Source organism: Otolemur garnettii, unplaced genomic scaffold (assembly GCF_000181295.1).
Source record: "Otolemur garnettii isolate 467f Iridium unplaced genomic scaffold, OtoGar3 scaffold00090, whole genome shotgun sequence".
In the NCBI taxonomy this organism is placed as follows: domain Eukaryota; kingdom Metazoa; phylum Chordata; class Mammalia; order Primates; family Galagidae; genus Otolemur; species Otolemur garnettii.
In genome coordinates, this window is record NW_003852485.1 from 4926593 (window position 1) to 4948754 (window position 22162).

General features: G+C 35.7%; 1 protein-coding gene across 2 annotated transcripts in view; it reads right to left on the reverse strand.

Moving 5' to 3' along the window:
- Window positions 1-22162, reverse strand: part of TTC21B (tetratricopeptide repeat domain 21B) — an 83709-nt gene that overhangs the window by 40709 nt on the left and 20838 nt on the right. For both annotated transcript variants that reach the window (XM_003795156.3, XM_023516334.1), the window contains 11 exons: window positions 21935-22127; window positions 21456-21553; window positions 20940-21140; window positions 16180-16309; window positions 12289-12446; window positions 10742-10966; window positions 9197-9435; window positions 7342-7414; window positions 6637-6747; window positions 5733-5871; window positions 815-921 (listed from right to left, as the gene is read on the reverse strand). In XM_003795156.3, the coding sequence (XP_003795204.1) occupies window positions 815-921; window positions 5733-5871; window positions 6637-6747; window positions 7342-7414; window positions 9197-9435; window positions 10742-10966; window positions 12289-12446; window positions 16180-16309; window positions 20940-21140; window positions 21456-21553; window positions 21935-22127 (1674 nt within the window). The remainder of the gene's footprint in view (window positions 1-814; window positions 922-5732; window positions 5872-6636; window positions 6748-7341; window positions 7415-9196; window positions 9436-10741; window positions 10967-12288; window positions 12447-16179; window positions 16310-20939; window positions 21141-21455; window positions 21554-21934; window positions 22128-22162) is intronic.

Below are 22162 nucleotides of genomic sequence, written 5' to 3' on the forward strand. Positions count from 1 at the left end.
TTATGCTGATATAAGAAGAAATATAAAAATGATCAGTCTGAAATCTATTAAAGAAGGCGAATCCATTAATAAAAAATTTCTATCAAAAAAGTCTCAAGGTCCCAATGGTTTCAGTATTGAATTGTTGTGAACACCAAAGAAACAGCATCAGTCTATTTTCTGAATACACATGTAGAAATCCTGAATAAGAAATATTAGAAAACAATATCTGGCGATATCTGTTAAAAAACTGTAACAAGGTGATATTTATTTCAAGTTTAGTTTAACATTTGAAACTTAATAATACACTTCATTAAAAGAACAAGGAGAAAAGTCATACGACTCTCTTGATGGATGCAGAGAATGCATTTGATAATATTTAAGTCTCTTATAAAAAACTGTTAGCAAACTAGAAATTGAAGTAATCAAAAGACAGTAACTACTTAGGAACACATGTAAGGAAATGTGTGTAACACCTCTACTTTGAGAACAAAAAAATATTTTTAAAAAGTAAAGAAGAACTAAGTGAATGGAGGAAGTAAGCAGGAGCTCAAAGCCTGATTATGACACTAGTCAGGCGCTTCACACAAGTTATGAAGCCAGGTTTCCTCAGCTGTAACACAGGACTAACAACATCAACTTTCTCTAAGTGTTATAATTATCAGCAATAATATATGTAAACTGTACAGCCATAAGCATCTAATCCTTATTTCTATTTTGCCTTCCTTTTCTGTGACTGCTGGGCCAAAAGAGATTGTTTTCCTCTTACATGTGGCATACTCCCTTCTGTCCTCACCTGTCACCCCGGGACCCTGCTGACAAACAACGTGCTCACCTGCTGTAATGAAGTGATCGCATCACCAGGCCTTTCCATTTTACTATAAACTTTTGCTAGAAGAACTTGAGAACGTCCATCCTCCATGAGAGCTGACAGTTCATTTACTATAAAAAAACAGAATTCAATGGAAAAAAATACTCAAGTTAATGTTTCCATTTTCCTACAATTTTTAAAACTTTTTTAAAAAATATTTTGAAAAATAGTGAATAAACTGAAGAATGGCCAAATTTTTAAGAAGGGATTTAAGATAAAAACTGAGTGGAAAGACAGTTAAAGAACTGGATAACTGCAAGTTTTTCTTGACCTACATTAAGAATCAACAATCCACGGCTGGGCATGGTGGCTCAGGCCTGTAAGGGCAGCACTTTGGAAGGTTGAGGCAGGAGGATCTCTTGAGGCCAGGAGTTGACCAGTCTGAGCAACATAAAGGGACCCTGTCTCTAAAAAAATACAAAAATTATCCAGTTATGGTGGTGCACACCTGTTGTCCCAGCTACTGGGGAAGGTGAGGCAGGAGAATTGCTTGAGCCCAGTTTCGAGGTTGCAGTGAGCTATGATGATGCCACTGTACTCTAGCCCAGGCAACAGAGCAAGATTCTGTCTGGAAAAAAGAAAAATACAAAACAAAAAACAAACAAAAAAAACCCCCAAGAACCAAAAACCAAAAAACACTAACACCACAAGAATTTCAATTTTCATTCTTAAGTGTATTAAAATTTCTGTTTATTGAAATCATCAAAAAAATAGAGTTGTTGCTAAATAGAATTAAGAAGACAACTGCTCCTTTATAATTAATAAAATACAGTCATTAAGAGCACTGACTTTGTTGCCACCTACTCTGTTTCAAACCTAGGCTTTACCACTTATTAGCCATTTAATCTTGAACAACGAATTTAACCATTCTGTCCTTTTCCTAAAATAGGAAAAATAATTGTACCTACCCTCATTGGCTTACTCTAAGACTTAAAAAGCTATCACATTAAATTAGTTAACAAATGCAATGCAATTAAAATAAAGTTTGGTACACGAGAGGTGATATTTAAATATTTTATAAAAAAAGCAATAAAAGATCACTAGTAATTAACAAAAGTAAGTTTTTCCCATCATTTATCCAGTACATAGTCTATGCCACAGCCTGTTCTAATGTTCACACACATTATTTCTTTAAAATTTCTGCCTAACAGGCAGATTTTTAGATCATTATTGTACAGGTAAAAATAGCTCTAAATTGGGCACAAGGTACCACAAAGTGGCTGTGCAGGAGAGAGCAGAGAAGGAGCAGTCAGGGGAGTCAGGAGCAGCACAGGCACACAGATGGGAGGGCCCAGGGAAGCCATGGCGTAGTGAAGAGCCTAGTGTAACTCTGAGGGAGATGGGAGGCACCAGAGAGCTTGAGCAGACATAACTGCACTTCTGTTTAAAAGGCTGAAAACTACTGCTGGGTTGAGAGAGGTTTCTGCATGGGTGAAGGGTTGAGGATGAAAGCAGGTAATCAGCCAGGGTCAATTGTCAAAATTCAGCTGAGGGATGATGGTGACGTGGATAAGTGATGGTAGTGGAATTAGTGAGGTGCAGTAGGATTCTGAATAACACTTCCCCAGGGCAACGGCAAGGGCAAGGAGTTTAGCCTGGTAACCTCAAAGAAGGATGAAGCTGTTACTGATAAAATGAAGAAGCCTACATGTAGAGCAGATGTGGGAGGTAAATCAGAAATTCACCTTCAGACCTACTAAGTTTAAGATGTTTATTAGAACCCAGGTGTGCTACCCAGAACACATCAAGAAAACTGAATTTCAGATTGCTAATTTAAAAATTTGAATAATTACATTTGCCTCAAAGATTAATTTACTAATAAAATAATAAATAAAAAGCATATGAAGGCAGCTAAGTACACCACAGGGTGTGTTCAGTAAATACTCATTAAATGAAAGCATTTATACTATGTAAATACACCAAATGTAAGTAAAATGCGTAATATGTGAATCTCGTGCCCCCCCCCAACCTTTCCAAAATGTATATCCAGTACTGGTTCTTTTGAGGGTTTCAACAGAAGGTCTGATGGACCCATCCATATGTTTTTATAAAACTAATACTATTTAAACAATAGATACATTCATAATTAGGGGGATTTAAGCATTAACATTATCAAAGCTAAATTAAAAGACCATTTTAGAAGTAAAAGAAAACTTACAGCAGGCTTGTCTTACCATGTATCCAAACATATTTTAAAGCCACAGTAAATACATTGGCCAAAGAAAAGAAGATAACTGTGTAACAAAACAAAGATTCCCATAATCACAGTCATGTATCTGAGGAAGTTTATTAGACACTTCCATAAATGGCACTAAAATGAAATTGGCTGCCATTTTGGAAACTATACAGTAAAAACTGTATGTGGTTTGAAGTTACATAGATTAAAGTTCTCAATGTAAAAATTAAAACAAAAAATAACTAAAATATTTGGACTTTTTTTGTAATGTTAGGATCAGGAAAACTATTTTAGAGAATGATAAAAGAGTCAGAAGTCCAGAAAAGAAAAGACAGGCAGATATGATATATAATCAGTCATTAACTATCTAGCTGACCAAAGATATAATAAACAAATTTGATAAAGGACAGGTTAGGAGAAAATGTCTACAACACACATAACAAATAAACGATTAGAAACAAAGACTATAAATAAGCAAAAGAAGAAAATTAGGCCTATAAACAAAAATAATGCCTAACTTTACCAGTCGTCAAAGATATGAAAATTAAAATTAGTTTTTATTTCTTTTTAGTATATAACGTTGGGAAACTTTTAGTCTTAAGAAAGAACGATGGGACAAGATTCAATTCTATGAAGAACACAAGGATTTTATCTCAGTATTGTTTCTGAATTTTATCTAATCTATATGTCCAACCAGAGGCGAGTCATCAAATAAATTATGTTATTAACCCAGTGAAATACTCTACAGATGCTGAAAAAATAAAGAAGAGTTATATTTACCAACAAGGGAAGAAGTTAGTAAAAGAAAAATGCACATTGCAGAATTATAGATACACCATAGGCAGAAAAAAGTGGTACATAATTGTGTTTGTATGAGAGACATAAAAAGATAAGAGGCAGGAGACTGATAAGTATGACAGATACCCAGGTGGTTAAATGTGGTATTCTCTGGAGAGTGACAGAGGACACAGTTCTATTCTATAATCTATAAATTCTGGCAATGAGCAAGTACCAGATTTTATTAAAACATAAAGATCTTAAAAAAGATTTCATATAAACTTGTAAGGAAGCAATTTGATAGTATCCAAATAAATTTTTAAAAATTTTTTTGTTAAACCATAAACACATTGGTCATATATGATCTGTGTATGAGCATGTATATGATCATGTAATTTTTTTTTTTTTTTTTTTTTTTTTTTTCAGTTTTTGGCCAGGGCTGGGTTCAAACCTGCCACCTCCAACATATGGGGCTGGCACCCTACTCCTTTGAGCCACAGTAAATTTTTTTATTAAATCATAAACACATAGATCATGTATTAATCAATGCACTTAATGAGGTACAATGTGCTGATTTCATATAGAATTAGTAGCGTTTACATCACACTGGTTAATATACATCTCATCTCATTTACTTAATTATTGTGTTAAGACATTTATACTCTATACTAATAGATCCAACATGTACCCTTGCATTAGGCACCATAGGTGTGATCCCACCATTCATCTTCCCTAGATCTGACCTCAGCCCTCCTTTCCCATTCCCCCCTCCTCCCTCCTTCATCCTGGGCCATAGTTGTGATCAATTCTTCATACGAAAGTGTGAGTGATTGTAAATTGTTTTCATAATAGTACTAAGTACATTGGATATTTTTTCTTCCATTCTTGAGATACTTTACTAAGTAGGATATGTTCCAGTTCCATCCATGTAAACGTGAAAGAGGTAAAGTGTCCACCTTTTTTAAGGCTGGTATACATATACCACAATTTATTAATCCATTTATGGGTTGATAGGCACTTGGGCTTCTTCCATGACCTGGCTATTACGAATTGAGCAGCAATGAACAATCTGGTGCAAATATCTTTGTTATAAAGTAATTTTTGGTCTTTTGGATGGATATACACCTAGTAGAAGAATTGCAAGATCAAATAGCAGGTCTACTTTTAGATTCCTGAGTATTCTCCATACTTCTTTCCAAAAGGGACGTAGCAGGGAAGAGGAGAGAAGAAATTTGGGGAGACCTCACCTAATGTGCATGATGCAATGGTCCATTTCAAAACTATTAAGAAAAGAGTATAATTGTCTTAGCACAGCAAATAAGTAAGCTAGGCGATGGATGTGTTAATCAGTTCCATGTAAGCATTTCACATTGTAGATCAAATCAGTACACTGAACCCCATAAACGCATTAGTGCACACAGTTATGATTTAACAAAAAAATCACACTAAGCACATTTATACACACACCCCCACACAGAGAATATGCGTACATATTAAATCACAAACTGCCTCTAGGAGGTAATCTGAGAACAAGGCAAGTGGAATTCAAGAGAAAAACAGATGGCTTACACATTATATTCTTATATAGATAGTACTTGAATTTTTTAAAAGACCCATGTGTCACTTTTTAAAAAAGTAAAGATGATAAGTATGTTAACATGTTTGTATGCCAGAGGTAGCTGCAATTTAAAGATAACTTACTTTATATCATTTTGGAATGTAAGCTATCTTTCTATAAACCTTTTATTCGATTGTAAAATACCTTATTTGATGAGAGTAGCATTCTGATAAAAATACATGTGTATCTACATAATTGACCACACATATAAAAAAACTGAGAATACAAACACACAAACATCTTTATAACATAAAAATTAAAATATCAGCCTTATCAACTACTCTTTTCTCAAATCAGAAAGACTCACATACCAGATTCATGCGCTAGAGCGTGCTGAAGAACTTTTTCTGCCTTGTCATACCATTTCAGTTTTAATAAGAGCTCGGCCAGGTCATAGCAGAGATAATTCTGTTGTCCACTTTTCAGAGCAGCTTCATAGTAAGTGATGGCCTAAACAGAACCCATTTCATTTATGGAAAAGAAAAAAAAAAGGTAATGAGAATGGCTTTCAAGCATAGATATTTTACACATTACAGACTTAAAACATTTGCATAAATAAAAATAACCAGCAAGAATCTTAGGCTATATTTGTCTATTAAGAATGCCGTTTTTCTTAGAGAACCAAACACAGCACAAAGAAACTAAAATTTCTTAGGATAAGTGGCTAAGTAACAGTGTTTATAAAAAAAATTTGTTACAGTTTTTATTCTAGAGGCCAGTGAACCTTATTGAATGCACACACTATACATTCAAATGCTATATACACATTTGCTAGCTAAGGTATATTTGTTTAACAATTGCCCAGGAACAGGGCAAGAATATAACAGTTAAAGCAAAATCTATTCTTCCTACTAGGAAAAAAAAAAATCACTCAAAACACATAGCTTGCCACAATTGGTGCAGTACAAAGAGCATTTATCATGCTTTGTCGCATAATGAAAGAGACGCAGGAGTAGCAGCTTTATGGGTAATTGATTTGGTAATCATGATGTAGCTGCAAAATGAAGTGTGAAGTAAATTCAGGGGCCCAAACAAACTTTACAAAATAAAGTAATGAAGAATTCAAAACACTGAGAAAGGCTGCAACACAAATCCCAGTTCCTAAATACAAATCTGCATTTACAACCCTTAAAGATGCACACGGGCTTGCTGAAGAAGCCTCTGGAACACAGTTTGATACACTGGATCCAGTGGACATATCTGAAAGGGACTTACCTTTGAGTAATTGTGGGTTTTGACAAGGGCTTTCCCAATTTTGCTTGCTAATGTCCCATCTTTCGGGTTCTGATTTAATGCTTGCTCATATGCTACTATTGCTTCTTCAGGCTAATTTTGTCAAACACAAAAATAAGTAAGAAAACCAGATGAACCGAATTCCATTGAACAGCAACGTTTCTATACATAAGATCTACATTTGGAATATGTCCTAAAACTAAGCACAAATTCCAGGAACTTCGACAATTTCAGAAATGGGATAGTGAGTAGGGCAGGTATAATTTATTGGTATAATCCAACCCATATTGTGCTCTTCTCTCCAAAAATAATCATGTAAGAACTAAAAGACAGCTTCCTGACTGTTCACTTCTGGACGTCCTTATAACAAGCAGTTACAAAGAGTCAGACAGCTGCTGCCCTTAGAAGAAACCTTAGCCAGTAGCTCTCTTCATTGTTCATCAATATGACTTCTGCCATCTCTACTACATATTTCAAATAATGGTACACTGAATTCCTGGATCTCAACTTGAAAAAAGTAAATTTTTATCAAATTTTACTGGCTATTTATCCTTTTTATTGTGATAACTGTATCTTTAAATATTAAAAAACATTAACAAAAACAAATTCCTTTTATTACAAAGTTACATTAATCACAAAGAGTTTTCTTTCTTTTAGATCTAAGTTCGGTAACACCAGCAATTTTACCTCCTGAATATTCATGTATGCATCACCAAGGAGAAGGAAGGAGCGAGGGTTGGGCATTCTTTCAGCAATCTCCCTGCAAAGAAAACCAGTTCTCCTTAGTATCTTGAATACAAACATATTCTTCTAAATCAGTAAAATAAAAGGTAAACCCATTTATTTCAAATAGGTAGTAGCCTTTAGAGTACCTTCAACATATCCAACAGTATAATGTCATAAAAACCCCACCCACACCCCCACCCAGATTGTTTATGCTAGATCAGAGGTCCTCAAACTTTTAAACAGGGGGCCATTTCACTGTCCCTCAGACCATTGGAGGGCCAGACTGTGGGCCCCAGGACGAGTCGGCTGCTAAACAGGACAGGCAGCGGCAGCAAAAACACCCAGTAGGCTGGATAAATGTCCTAGGTGGGCTACATGTGGCCCATGGGCCGTAGTTTGAGGACACCTGTGCTAGATCAATAATTTCTGTCACTGAATCTTTCCATTCTCTTAAATGCAGGTAATAGAATACAGGTAGCTGGTAAACAAAAACATTCGTTATCTGGAGATGCACATTTTGCTACCTTTAATTTTGAAATTATGTGGGAGTGAAGTTACCCAAAAAATGACAGAGGGAATAAAATCTTAAGACTCTCTTATGTATGTTGAGCTCTGATACCCACAGCATAAACTAAAGGCTAAAATGAATTACCTTAAAAAAAATGCAAAATCTTCTACTTCAGTACTTGCTGCTTATTTTTACCAGTAATATTTATACCAAGAAAGGTCAAAGTACCAAAGTTATTCATATACTAATAGTAATAATAGTAATAATAATATGGGTCTATGTCTTTGACATACAGTTCTTTTCTAATTAATATACAAAGTCTTTGAAAAAAATTATTATCCCAATTTACAGATGGCATTAAGAGTTTAAGTCTGTAGCTAATGACTCAGAAAAACCTGAAATGAAACCAATGCTTTTTAACTATTATGGTGCATCCAGAACAACTCAGCCCCATTTTTAAGTATTTTTGCATCATTAGAGAGAACAATACTTATTGTTTGTAAATATCTTAGAAAATGCCACTGAGAGGTCCAGCTCATCCAGCTAAACATCTCACATTCTCTGAATCACTCAGCACTTACAAGGAATCTATGCAGCTTTCTGAGCTTTGTTATTTATAAAATACAGATAAATGAACATTGAATTAATTCATCAACATTTTACTATGTTATCAAGAGATAAAAACGTTCATTTTCTCTTACATAAAGTATATGCTTGCATGTTTACCTTTTTGTTTGGAAGAAGACAAAGAACAACCTGAGTGTGTGTGAGAGTGTGTGTGTGTGTGTGTGTGTGTGTGTGATGTATTCCAATAACTCCTAAGGGCATCAGTGAGATACAACTTTTAAAGCACCTGTCCTTTCACCAAGAAAATGTGGTAAAGCATACTCTAGTGTGCTGCATACTAAGCTACAACCTCCTTCTACTACTACTCTGTATGATTAAACATGCCTGTGTATGCCCTAGACTGTTGTTACATTACATAATCCTCTTAAGTTATTAGGATACATGTAACTGTTGCGCTTTCCCTCCTGCAAGAGGAAGATTCAGAGTCTAGAAATAACATTTGATGAGGAGAACTGAGAAGCCAGGGTAAGCCACAGTTTGAACTAATCACGTTTATGTTTTAGGGAGAGGAAATGACTTGGTTAGTGTTGATTGTGGCTGGCAGAAGAAGGAATCAAGACTATAATGGAAAGGATCTGTAAAGTATCTATACAACAGGTGAACGGAGGTAAAGAAGAAATTTGGGAATTACTATTAGGAGGCAAGTGTGCTAAAACGTAATGGGTTGAGATAATTATTTACCTGTAACAAGTGATATATAACATTTTCTCTTTTCTGTGCTTCAGATAAATGTCTGCCATTTTTTCTTTTGCCTCTACAAAGTAAGGCTGCTCAGTTGTAACATTCCGAAGCATGCTTAAAGCCCGCTCAGTATCTCCCTGGGCCAGAGCTAGGTCTGCGTTAGCAATAGTAACCCGCAGTTCTTCAGATGTTCCGGAAAATTCATGGATGGCATCTTGTAAAACTTTTGCTGCTTCATGCTATAAAGATAAAATGAAAATACTATTCTTTCAAAATAGTCAACAAATTATAGTAGAAAGGGGGGGTTTTCTAATTATACAGAATAAATGCTCATACAATTATGATAACTGGTGAAATAAATTGACAGATTTTTCCAAAAAATACAAAAACTTAAAATTAAACTCAGAGACACAAATCAGATGAGGCTATAAATATTTGTTAGCTGGATAAATGTACACAAAACTAGGACTACAAAAGTTGCTATACAGTTACTGTTACCATAATTTAATGAACATTTACTTTGTACCCAACATTGTATTACCCCATTTAATTCTCAACCCCCCCTCTAATAGTTACTGTTATATTTATTAAGCTCATCTTGTAGTAAAGAAATTGAGAGTTTGCTCTATCTTGGGTGACTACTTACCTAATTTTCAAGTATGTACCTGAATGAATCTAAAATATCATTTAAGATTCATCTCAACTTTAGAGATTATAAGATGTTTTGATTTCAGAAATGTTAAAATGTGAAAAAAAAGAGCACATCTTGGAATCAATCACCTATATACAGTAGAATCAGCCCTACTTATTAAATGTATTTTAAATTAATTTATTAGTAAAATAAAAATTCTTTGCGATTTGGTAAATGTCTAGCAATATAACCACCTTCATTTTCACTAAAAAATGAAATATGTGACTAGAAAGCTCTGAAACCTGAAACGCTGACAAACGACTTCAAGTTCTTTATTTTCTATAAGGTTTTCATTTTCCCAGAATTCTACTTAATCTCCGTAGTATTATTTTTTAAAGTATCTGACTTTAGGATATTCCTACAGGTTTACCAAAGCCATATTGTTTAAGTATTCACTTTGTTTTCTCAATTATTAGAATTCCTGGTTGGCATTTTCATTTTATTACAGTAGTATGTCTGTGCATTTATGTGTATGTGTGTTAATTCCTTTAAGAATTCACAGGATTACAACTGTATTGTATTATTGCCTTTCACAGTAACCAAGATAATTACATATATTATCACACTTCATAGTAGCCAACTTAAGCACACTGATATACTTCAAGTCATCCAGGACCAAATTATGTTTAACTTTCAGGGGCTTGCAGAAACTATGTGATTTAGTGCAGAGTAATGAAAAATAAAATTTCTAAACTTTACCACTTGGTCAAGGGGATAATGTCAGCTTTTTCATTTTCTACTGATATATATCAGAAAATGAAATATATTACTTTGAGATATATATATATATATATATATATCAGATCTGAGTAATATATTCAGATCTGAATCCCTGAATTTAAAACTTCACCTACCTGTTCTCCATTTAAGCGGTGAACATCTACCAGTTCAAGAAAGATTGATAAGCGGTGGCTTGTATCAACTTCATTTTTTTTATATTTGGCTTTTGAGGAAGCTCCGATTCTTCTCATTCCTGGTAAATTCATTGCCATATGCAGAGTTTTAATCGCTTCTGTTATTTCTCCCATTTTCTTCTGTGACTGAGCTTTTATCAAATGATATAAAGGGTATTCTCTCACCTAAAAAACATTTAGTGATGCTTTCTGGAGTGCCCATATTAACACATAACTTATAATTCATCAAACATTAAAACAACAGGCTCGCTGAGAGCTGGCCATCTATGATCGTATGCATTAGGTATATTTCTGTCCCTTCATTTATTAAATCAGAGTCAAGGAAACTGCCACTACCTAACATCCTCCTGGATGGCAAAGAGGTTGATTAGGTGTTTCTACTCTGACAGAAAAGGAAATGCAGTTAGTAAGACTGGCAAGTACATTCTAAGGAGTTTTCAGAAAGGAAAAGGAATTTCTTCATCCTGGGACTTTTAGTACTGTTAGCAAGCTGTTATACTTCTAGAAACACATTCTTTCCCCTTGATTTCCTTTCTTTCTTAAGATTGAAATGTCAGTCTACTTTAATCAAACATTGGCCTTACCCTTCTATTTCACTGATAGATATGGACTAACAGAGCTTGTGTCTTTACTCTGGAGATCAACAGTGTAAATGAAAAACATACGAGAATGACAAAATCAGTGAGGAAAAAGCAGTCAAGGGAAGGCAGGTCCGTGCTCGCCTCTCAGACCCTTCCACTTGCTGCGGGGGGAACCAGCACTGGGGCGATCATGCACCATCAGTCTTGAAAACTACGGCCCCAAGAAGCAGGTGATTTTTCTGCAAATCCTGACTAGAACTTGAATTCTCTAGTTCACACGAGGGCTCTCCCGCCACAGGGCTTAAGATCCTGAGCAGCACAGCAGAAATCTGAAAAACTCCTCTTTGGCTGTAGGTAGTTCAGGAAGTGCTTGAACCTCTGTTTTCCCTTATCCTGAAGGGATACTGGATGTTATACACAGAATATCTTGGACAGAAATGTATATATATATCCTCAAACCACAAAATAACTTTCAAAATGACCCGATAAAACTAAAAGGAAGTTATTCAAAAGCAAGGTCCAACAAAGGAAGAGATTTAGTCTGATGCTCTATAGTGTACAGGTATTTCTACACATGTTCATCAGTGCATTTAAATATTATGTGTAATTATCACAACGGTAGAGTAGTATGTTATGAGTTTTATTGAAAAAAAAATAAGAAAATACTCTCAGGGAGAAATATACAGAAAACCCAGACACCAACCCAAGGTCTTTTATAGCCAAGTTCATATAGTTTTTTACACACATCCGAATTGCCTCCACTTCTCCTATTACTTCTGTGTTCAATTATTGTTCCCACTAAAAACGCAATTATTAGCAAGACATCACATTAAAGCAAAAATACTTGAATAAGTAAATGTTCAAGGAGGGGAACAGGTCTTATCCAATTGAGTCTGGAATACTTACCTTAAAATTATAGCTCAGACAAAGTTCCAGAGACTGAGAACACAATTTGAATTTTTCCTGAGACAAATAAACCTGAGCCATCAGGAGGTGAGCATCCGCGTAAGAGGGATTACGCTCCAGGCAGTGCTGCAGGTTATTATAAGCTGCTTCTATGTCACCTGGGGAGGGAGAGGACGCATCATTATGCTTCCCGTGAGTAAGAGAGCAGAGCTGGGACACAGGAGGGGGAAGTGGTTAGCTCATAGATAGTTCTGGTATTTAAACTTCAAGTTCCTAGTTCATAAGGTCATGCTTTAACTTTATCTGCCTTAGTTACCTCCTAGTTCATATGAAAAAATAAACCTGCCAGTCAGACCAGTTCTTGATCTTAATGAGCAAACCAGGGACAGCATGAAAGAGGAGAGTCAAGCGCCAGTACCACTCAGAGGCCCACAAATGGACCTTTATTTTCCTCGTCAAGAAAAAGGTGTTATTTACAATTTCACCAACATAAATTGTGTAAAACACAGGCATTTAAAAAGCAGCAGCTATAGTGTCACTTACATTAACAAAGAGGATATAGTCCAGTAATCATTCTAGGCCCAAACCTTTATTACTACTACAAATAAACTAACAAAAAGGGCACAGGATATATTCCAGAGGTTCAGAAATCTGGGTTATAGATTTCAAATGCCTTCAAATACTGACTGAAGTATTAGTTGTTTCAAAAACATCTGCTCTATATCTCAAAGTCTTACAATGGAAGAGAATTATGAAGATTAAAGTAACCAGAATGGTGAAATCAACCTTGGGCTGGCAGATGGGATAGGAAGAGGCTCTTTAGAGGAAAAAACAACAGACTGTTGGTCCTAGAAGTTTCTCATGATATAACCGCACTGATCTGCATGTAGCTGTCCCATAAGCTGGTCTTCAGTCGGCATGAGCAGCCACCTTCCCAGGCAACCTTGCTAGGAGAACGGGAGAAGAGCTCCTAAATTATTTTCTGTTCAGATATACTCAACCTTACCTGATGCCTCAACAGACAAAATAAGGTGTATAGTCAGAGCCTTCTCGTTCCCAAGGAGTCACCCTACTGAACGCAGAGGCCTATTGCAACAGAAAATGTTTTCCTCAGAGACAGGATTAATAGACAAATAATTGGCTGAGATAGCACAATAATTTACTGAACAGTATCAAAATTTGGCTATCAATCATTAAGTATAATTAATAATAATGGATTTCCTTTTACTGTTATACAATCCAACACCTAGAACTCCTTTCTTTTTTTTAAAAAAGGAAAGGTTAAACATAATAAATTTGAATGACAATTCTTTTAGGAAAGAGGAATATTATGGTGGTAACTTGAAGACAGAGATTGTTTTTATAGGACAAAGTATACAGAGAAAAATTAGGGTTTACAACCAAGACCCTGAAGAAAATAGGACTGTGTGAATAATTGACATCAAAATCTTTCTTGTTTCTTTTAAAGGTGAGGGGAAGGATGTGTGGGGCTAGCGTCAGGCCACTAAGTATTTTAAAATGAGAAGTGAGTCATCACTGCTGGGAAGAAAACACCATGGCAGCAGAGACCAACATCGACATCGCTTTCTCATCTAAGAGAGGTCCCATTTCCCTGGAGTCAAAGTGGAAGCCGTTTCAGTCCTGCGTATCTGTCTTTGTCAGGGTCCTGAGTAATAAAATGTTTGGCTGGTGTTTTTCTCAGGTTCCTGGGAGGGAGCCTCTAAATCTTGAAATTTCCCTAGTGATAGGAGCACCTTCTTTATTTGAAGTGGTCCCTGATGATTTATTCACGGTGGACCTCTCGGGCTGCAGACCAGCTGGGCCACGAAAACCAACCATGTGATTAGACGATGGGGGCTTGGAGCCAGAGGAAGGCAGGAAATTGGGTTCCATCATGGGGCCAGTGATTTAATACATGCCTATTTAATGAAATCCCAACAAAAAATCTGGACACCCAAACTGGTTGAGCTTCCTCAGCTGTTAATACTCTGAGTGTCAGGAAGGTAACATGTCCCAACTCCACAAGGCGAGGACAGGGAAAGCCTTACCCTGTGCATCTCTCCTTTCCTAACCCTTTCAGGTTAATACTGTGTTACTTTAATAAAACTGTAATCATATGTCCCGTGCTTTCCTGAGTTCTGTGAGCCATTCTAGTACGCCATTGAACCTAAAGAGGTTGCAGGAACCTCCAAATTTATAGCCAGCTAGTCAGACATGCAGGATCTCAGAATCCCCAATTTTGTGATAGCTAAAGTGAGGGCAGTTTTATGCAAGACAGCACCTCTAATCTGTGATGTTTGGTCCAACTTCAGCAAGCTGGTGTCAGAAATCACTGGAATCCGCAATTTAGCAACATGTGTCAAATGACTTAAGCCTGCTCTTTTTAGAAATGAGGTTAATATAGGAAACTTTTATCCCTAGGGACTCTAGTAATTCAGTATTACTAGATTGTGACTGATTTCTAGGTCACACTAGAAAGAGAAGACAGAGATTGTTTTTATAGGACAAAGTATACAGAGAAAAATTAGGGTTTACAACCAAGACCCTGAAGAAAATAGGACTGTGTGAATAATTGACATCAAAATCTTTCTTGTTTCTTTTAAAGGTGAGGGGAAGGATGTGTGGGGCTAGCGTCAGGCCACTAAGTATTTTAAAATGAGAAGTGGGTCATCACTGCTGGGAAGAAAACACCATGGCAACAGAGACCAACATCGACATCACTTTCTCATCTAAGAGCGGTCCCGTTTCCCCACTTTTCTTTCCACCTGTCATATTGCAGAACCTCAACGTTTTTCCTTTTATTAAAAGTATAATTACTAAAGCAAACTAGAATATAGCTTTACTGTTTTCTATTATTCTTTCTTTCTTTCTTTCTTTCTTTTTTTTTTTTTTTTGAGAAAGAATCTCACTCTGTGGCCCTGGGTAGAATGGTTTGGCTTCACAGCTCACAGCAACCTCAAACTCTTGGGCTCAAGTGATTCTCTTGCCTCAGCCTCCTAAGAAGTTTGGTCAACAACTCCTCCATTAGTTTTCTATTTCTAGTAGGGACGGGGGTCTCACTCTTGCTGAGGATGAGTTTTTTAGAACAGCTAATAATTATTTGATAAAGTAATTACAGAAATCAAAGTCTTAGTCTAATCATATAGTAGATAATACCGTTCCAATTGGGAGGAAAGTAGAAATATTACAAGGCTCAACAGAACTCAATCTAAAGGTATTACAGATTGCTTCTTATAATTAGCATATTTGAGAGGTGAAACAAGCTTTGGATATCACCTAAGGTTTTTTTAATTTTGTTTAAAGATGTTTTTAAATGAAAACACCTTTAAATCAGTTTCTGCTATTATGACTTTACGAACTTTATATACTTCATAAAGCATTCAGCTGGTAAAAATAAATACCAACATGATAAAATGGTCTATTTTTATGTGTTAAGTCATATATTTGTCTGTATCCTAAAAAGTTAAGGTTATAACTGGAATTTTTTAAAGGCATACATAACCATTCACAAAAACTAAACCGGCATTAATCATACATTTCACAAGGGTCTCAAATCTGGCAAATGTTCCAGTTATTTTGCCAGGAAGTCAATAACTATGCATTAAAGCCTGTAATTCTTATTGCTGGTCCCCCATACATCTGACAGACTTTTTTCTTTATTAATTGGTACACTGTGTTTTCTCAGCAATTCATGTGAACCACATAAGTTTACACCAATTTTTAGGGGATTAAACGGTGAGTTACGTAACTTGGATGAAATGGCTCCTGCAAACGCAAAATGGGCATTTTACATGGTTTTTTCCAAATATGTGGAACACTCACTTTATTTACACTTATTTTTATCAACATCAGAATAAAGAGTTCATTTTAAGTTTTTAAAGCATACTGTACCTGACAAGTATTTCACTTTTGCTATTAGGAAGACAGCTTGTAGCAGCCCAGGAACAGTTCTCACGATAATCTCCAAGGCTGAGGTGCAACGTCTGAGAAGTGGCGTAACAGGCTGACCAGGACTTGTAGGCTAAACAAAGTGAATTATATCATTTTATACATTTAAAAATAACATTTACTAAAAATAAATGCATTAATTTTAGTATGATTAGTAAAACTACACATATTTTTATAAAATTTCTCTTTATCTATTTCATTATACCTAAAAGTATGACTAGACTAATACTAATTTATTTCCTTGGGATCTATGAACAGACTATGCAAATAATGGCATTTATTTAACAAAATAATTATGATACGATTATATAATTACTGGTTTTGATAACATGAAAGGAAGATATCTGTACAAAAACTTTTTCAAAGAACATATCTATTCAAAGGATACTGGGAGGCAAAGTTTCTTGTTGGACCTGATACAATCAAGGCAAAGAGTGTCCAAATTTTAGATCTGCCTTGCAATTTACTCAATTCTATTACTTCTGCTACCCTTGAAGGTCAGTTTTCAAAGAATTCATTTTTCCCTCTAGAAATCGGAAGGTAGAACAGTCATGTATGCTGTACTGAATGTTTCTCCACTTTTCTTTCCACCTGTCATATTGCAGAACCTCAACGTTTTTCCTTTTATTAAAAGTAAGTATAATTACTAAAGCAAAACTAGAATATAGCTTTACTATTTTCTATTATTCTTTCTTTCTTTTTTTTTTTTTTTTTTTTTTTGAGAAAGAATCACTCTGTGGCCCTGGGTAGAATGGTATGGCTTCACAGCTCACAGCAACCTCAAACTCTTGGGCTCAAGTGATTCTCTTGCCTCAGCCTCCTAAGAAGTTTGGGCAACAACTCCTGGGTCATTAGTTTTCTATTTCTAGTAAGGACGGGGGTCTCACTCTTGCTGAGGATGATCTCGAACTCCTGAGCTGAAGTGATCCATCCTTCTTGGCCTCCCAGAGTATAGAATTTACAGGCATGAATCCCTGGTTGGGCCAATTTTCCTGGTTTTCTTATAGTGGCTGCCTATCCAACCAACATTTATCCAATGGTCATCCAATTATAAGGTAGTAATTTTTAAATATCAAATTTCATTATCCTTGCTTTGCCTTATGAATGCTCATTCTTTTATATGAAGAATGATTCTTCCATACTCCCTTCCAATCCTTTACATGACACATACAGATTCTTAACTGGACTGAATCCTTTTGTGGAAAATTCACTCCTAAAAAGAGCTATTGTTATTGACAAAAAAATGCTATATCTCACCTATGTTGGGACAGAAAAAAAGTGTGCTCAAAAAGATATTCAGAATATAACTAAAATACTTCAACTTCTTAAAATTTCTCACATGTAATCTGCATAATAAAATTAAGCATTGGATAATATATTTAACTGTATGTTATATAACATATAATATATGATATTAAGTCTTAGTAGTAGTTTCATATCTATGATAGTTTCGCTTCTTTTATAGGACTAAGGATCTTTAGGTGTCCTGAAGATTAGAATTTTATACTTCTTTGCATAGTACTAAATACAGAATAAATTTTTTTTTTTTTTTTTTTTGAGACGGAGCCTCAAGCTATCCCCCTGGGTAGAGTGCCATGGCATCACAGCTCATAGCAACCTCTAACTCTGGGCTCAAGCGAGTCTCCTGCCTCAGCCTCCCAAGTAGCTGGGACTATAGGCGCCCGCCACAACGCCTGGCCATTTTTTTGGTTGCAGCCATCATTGTTGTTTGGAGGGCCCGGGCTGGGCCTTAGCCGCTTGAGCCACAGGCGCCAAGCCAATAAATTCTTTAAAAACATACTTTTTCAGCATAAGTAAAAAAGTCAACTATAAGTCATGGTAAAGTTCTAATAATATTCTTTGCCCTCTGGGGAGAATTAGTTATTGAGAACAACCAACATTTTTTACTGCAAACAGTTTTAGGTTGCAATCATAGAAAAACTATATAAACATAGTCTTTAACATATTGTTTATATTCAGTTAAAATTCAAAACAAAGCTATATCTATAAAAGGGTCAAATAAGTAGGAACATAGCTGGAGAGACAATGCTGCCTTTCTGAAATTGCCTCATGAAAACAGCATTATGAATGCTGATTAGGTTCTGTCCTGCCAGTAAAGTAAAACAGGATGTCTAGTTGGACTAGAGACCTAACTACCACGTCATACATTATGCAATGCTCCACCCACAATTCATTCACAGCATAGCTGCCAGAGAAACTCTTGAAAACATTAAGTTTTTAAAACACTGACTATTTTCACATGTTCCTCTCAGTCTTTGTTCCGATCTTACCCTCCTCATAAGCCTACCCGTGACCACTGTATCTAAAACTACCAAGGCCCTCGCCTGCTCTGTTATTTTCTCCTGTCATCTTCCAACAAGATACTCCATAATTCACTTTTCATTATATTATCTGTCTCTTCCTGTAGGAATCTATATGTCAGGCTCAAGGAATGCAGTTTGTTTTTACACAAGTATTTCCCCAGCTCCAACCAGAGTGCTGGGTACGCTCATAAACAGTTGCAGAATGAATCCCTGGATACTGAATGAATACTGAAAAAATGTATTCCAACTTCTAAGCAAGTGAAAAGGGATCATGACTGGGGAAACTGAGATCAATCTCAGGTGCAATTCTGTGGGGCTTCAGTTAAAACAAAACAAAAACAAACAGTAATGAAAGCCTGGAGTAAGAACATGATTATCAATCAAAAGCAGCATGGGTTCACTAAAGGTCATTTTCCTCCTTGCCCTGGTTACAGTCACTGAGGCTGCAGATGAGGGAGACACTAAGAACTGTGCTTTTAGCAATGAAGCATTTGATGGTGCTGCTCCTGACAGCAATGTTGGAAATATGAGCTGAATATAACACAGTCAGGACGTCTGTATCTGCTTACTGTCTGTAATAGAAGGGTCCTGACTGATGGAGCCACACCAATTTGGAAAGACCTCTCTGGTAATACAACATAGGGCTCCATTTCTAGTTCTACTCAAATCTGATGACAATCAAGATCAGGAATATTAAAGAGGTAAAGTCTCCATCTTTTTTTAAGGCTGCATGATATTCCATGGTGTATTACCCCTTTAATGTTTACATGGATGGGGTTGGAACATATTCTTCTTAGCAAAGTATCTCAAGAATGGAAGAAAAAGTATCCAGTGTACTCAGCCCTACTAGGAAACTAATTTATAAGTACCCACACTTCCAAATGAAAGCTATAACCCAACTGTAGCCCCAGATGAAGGGGAAAGAGGGGACAGAGGGAAGGGGAGAAGGAAGGAGTAGGGAGGGTAATTGGTGGGACCATATCTATGGTGCATTTTACAAGGGTACATGTCAAATCTACTAAGGGTAGAATATAAATATCTTAACACAATAACTAAGAAAATGCAGTGAAGGCTATGTTAACCCATTTGATGAAAGTATTTCAAATTGTATATAAAAGCAGCACATTGTACCCCATAATTGCATTAATGTACACAGCTATGACTTAATAAAAAAAAAGATTAGGAATATGATAATATGGGATTATAAGATGACGCTGACAAGGCAAAATTTCATAGGAATAAATATAGAATCCTACATTTGAGATCAAAGGTACAAGAAGTAAAAGATATCAGAACTTCAGTTAACTGAATAAGGACTTTAGTTAACTGTTAATTCAGTAGGGTTAATAACAAAACGTGATTCCTGAAAAGAAAGGTGGGTTGACATCCAAAATATGGGGCGGGGGGAGGTCAGCTCTAAGTCTTAAAGGTGGAATGCTTATTTGGAATAGTGAGCTTAATGAGAGGCACACACACAACAGAAAGGACATTCTCAAGTTTTCATAGCCAGAATTCTCAAAACTATACCATACAAAAAATAAATGGTTGAAAACATGGAATTAAGGAAATGGGAAAACTAATGTCCAAAATCAGAAGGTCTGTTCTATGAATGAGGAAGGATCCGGCTCTCAGTAACTGGACTTGCTCTTTGTTACTCCAGGGAGAGGGAGAAGGACCAGTTGGCCCCTTTTCAACACAAAGCCCAGACTGACTTAACACAGGAACTACAGTCTAATAATCACGGTTACATAAGAAGGGATGGACACTTGATGGTGATGTTACAGAGTGGATTCAAATAGAAGCTTCGTGTCTGAACTTCTAAATTCTTTTTTTATAACTGAGGGCACAAAGAATTAGGTTACAATGTTTGCATTCGTTAGGTACCGTCCCTCATGTAACTGTGTCCTGCCCCCAAGAGGTGTGCCATACACCCCAACATTGTGCTCTTTAAGTCAGAACACCCTTTTCCCCCTTTCTCCTCCCCTCTCCCTGATCCCTCTTCCCCCCACCCCCACCTTGAATTGATTCGGATTTTTCTCTTTTGTGGGTAAGAGATCACCTACTGGCTTCATATTAGAATTGAATAAATTGGATTCTTGCTTCTCCATTCTTGTGGTCCTTTACTAGATGACTTTTAAATAGTTCTTCTAAATTGAAGGCTACAATTTTTATGAAAAACAAATGAATATTTGCAAATCAACACTTTTATTAGTTGATAGTAGTCATTAACGTAAATATTTTGATTAAAAACTACTTCTGCTAATACAGATATCATTTTAAGATTCCAATACAGTCTAATACATTAAAGATAACTTATTAGCATCATTTATAAAGCATCATATAAAAGCACCCTTGAAAATAAGTCCCAGAATTACTTACCTGCATGGGACAGAAGTTCAGATACTCTTTAACAATTTCTAATAAGAAATCAGGATTTAGCATTTCAAAATACTGTATGCCAAGAGGTAAATCTTCTAAGTGTGAAAAATGAATGTCTAAGACATCATTCAACAAACTGATAACAACTTCTTGTCGTTTATTTTTCTTCATAGCAAGAATGGCATGTAAGTAGGTTAATTCCTGGAAAATATATAGTCCCCAAAATTATTCCATTCCGTTATAAAGCTACTAATTTCTAGTATATACTTAGGCTTCAAGTGAATATAAAGTGTTGTTTATGTACAATGATTTGTTCAAATCTATGTATTAGCTAGATGGACTTGTAGAATCGTTTACAGCAGTATTTAAAATCTAGATTTGCATGGAGGTAAATTAACAAATGCAAATACATATTAAAATCAATGTACCTGAGTCCTTTAAAGCCATTACAAAACAGTACAACTGATTTAAATTTTCACAGATTATAAATACTAGCAGAAAAATCTAATACTGTACCGCAGATTTTCCAATGGACTGCTGAACTTCAGTAAAAAACTCCAGCTGCTGATCCGCTTCCTCTATTTGCCCTTCAATTAGCTGACATTGGATAAATCCTAAAACCAAACAGGACAAAAATAGAGTTCACACCAATTCAGGCATGCATATTTCAAGCTAACATAAACAACATTAGTAAAACACACTTTCCTTCCAGCAATGAAGCTTTAGATGAAAAACAGAAGAAAAAGATGGGTTGCCTTGAAACTACATAATATCATTTACTAAAGAATCCATAATTTGTAGGCACTACCTTATAAAAACCTACTTTTTAAGATACTATTTGTGAAGTAGAATTTTATTTTGAAATGCACATGACTTTTTCCATGGTCGATAGCAGAGAACAGTTTAATTTTAGAAAACCACAAAATATATTTGTTCTTCTTTAAGCAACTACTTGCATCTATCTATCTTAGAAACATTTATGAAAATAGTTGTACCAAATAGTGAAGAGATACTGGACTCATTAAGTGTCATGGCAATCTTATACCACTGTGATGCCTCTTTGACTTTTCCTTGTAAAATCATTTGGTATCCAAGTTCTGTAGCAAATTCTGATTGCTGAGAATCTAAATTAAAAGCTCTCTCCAAAAATGTTTGAATTTTTTGAAGAATGAGTTGGTTACGTCCACACTAAAAAAAAAAATTAAAAAAAAATAAGTTAGACT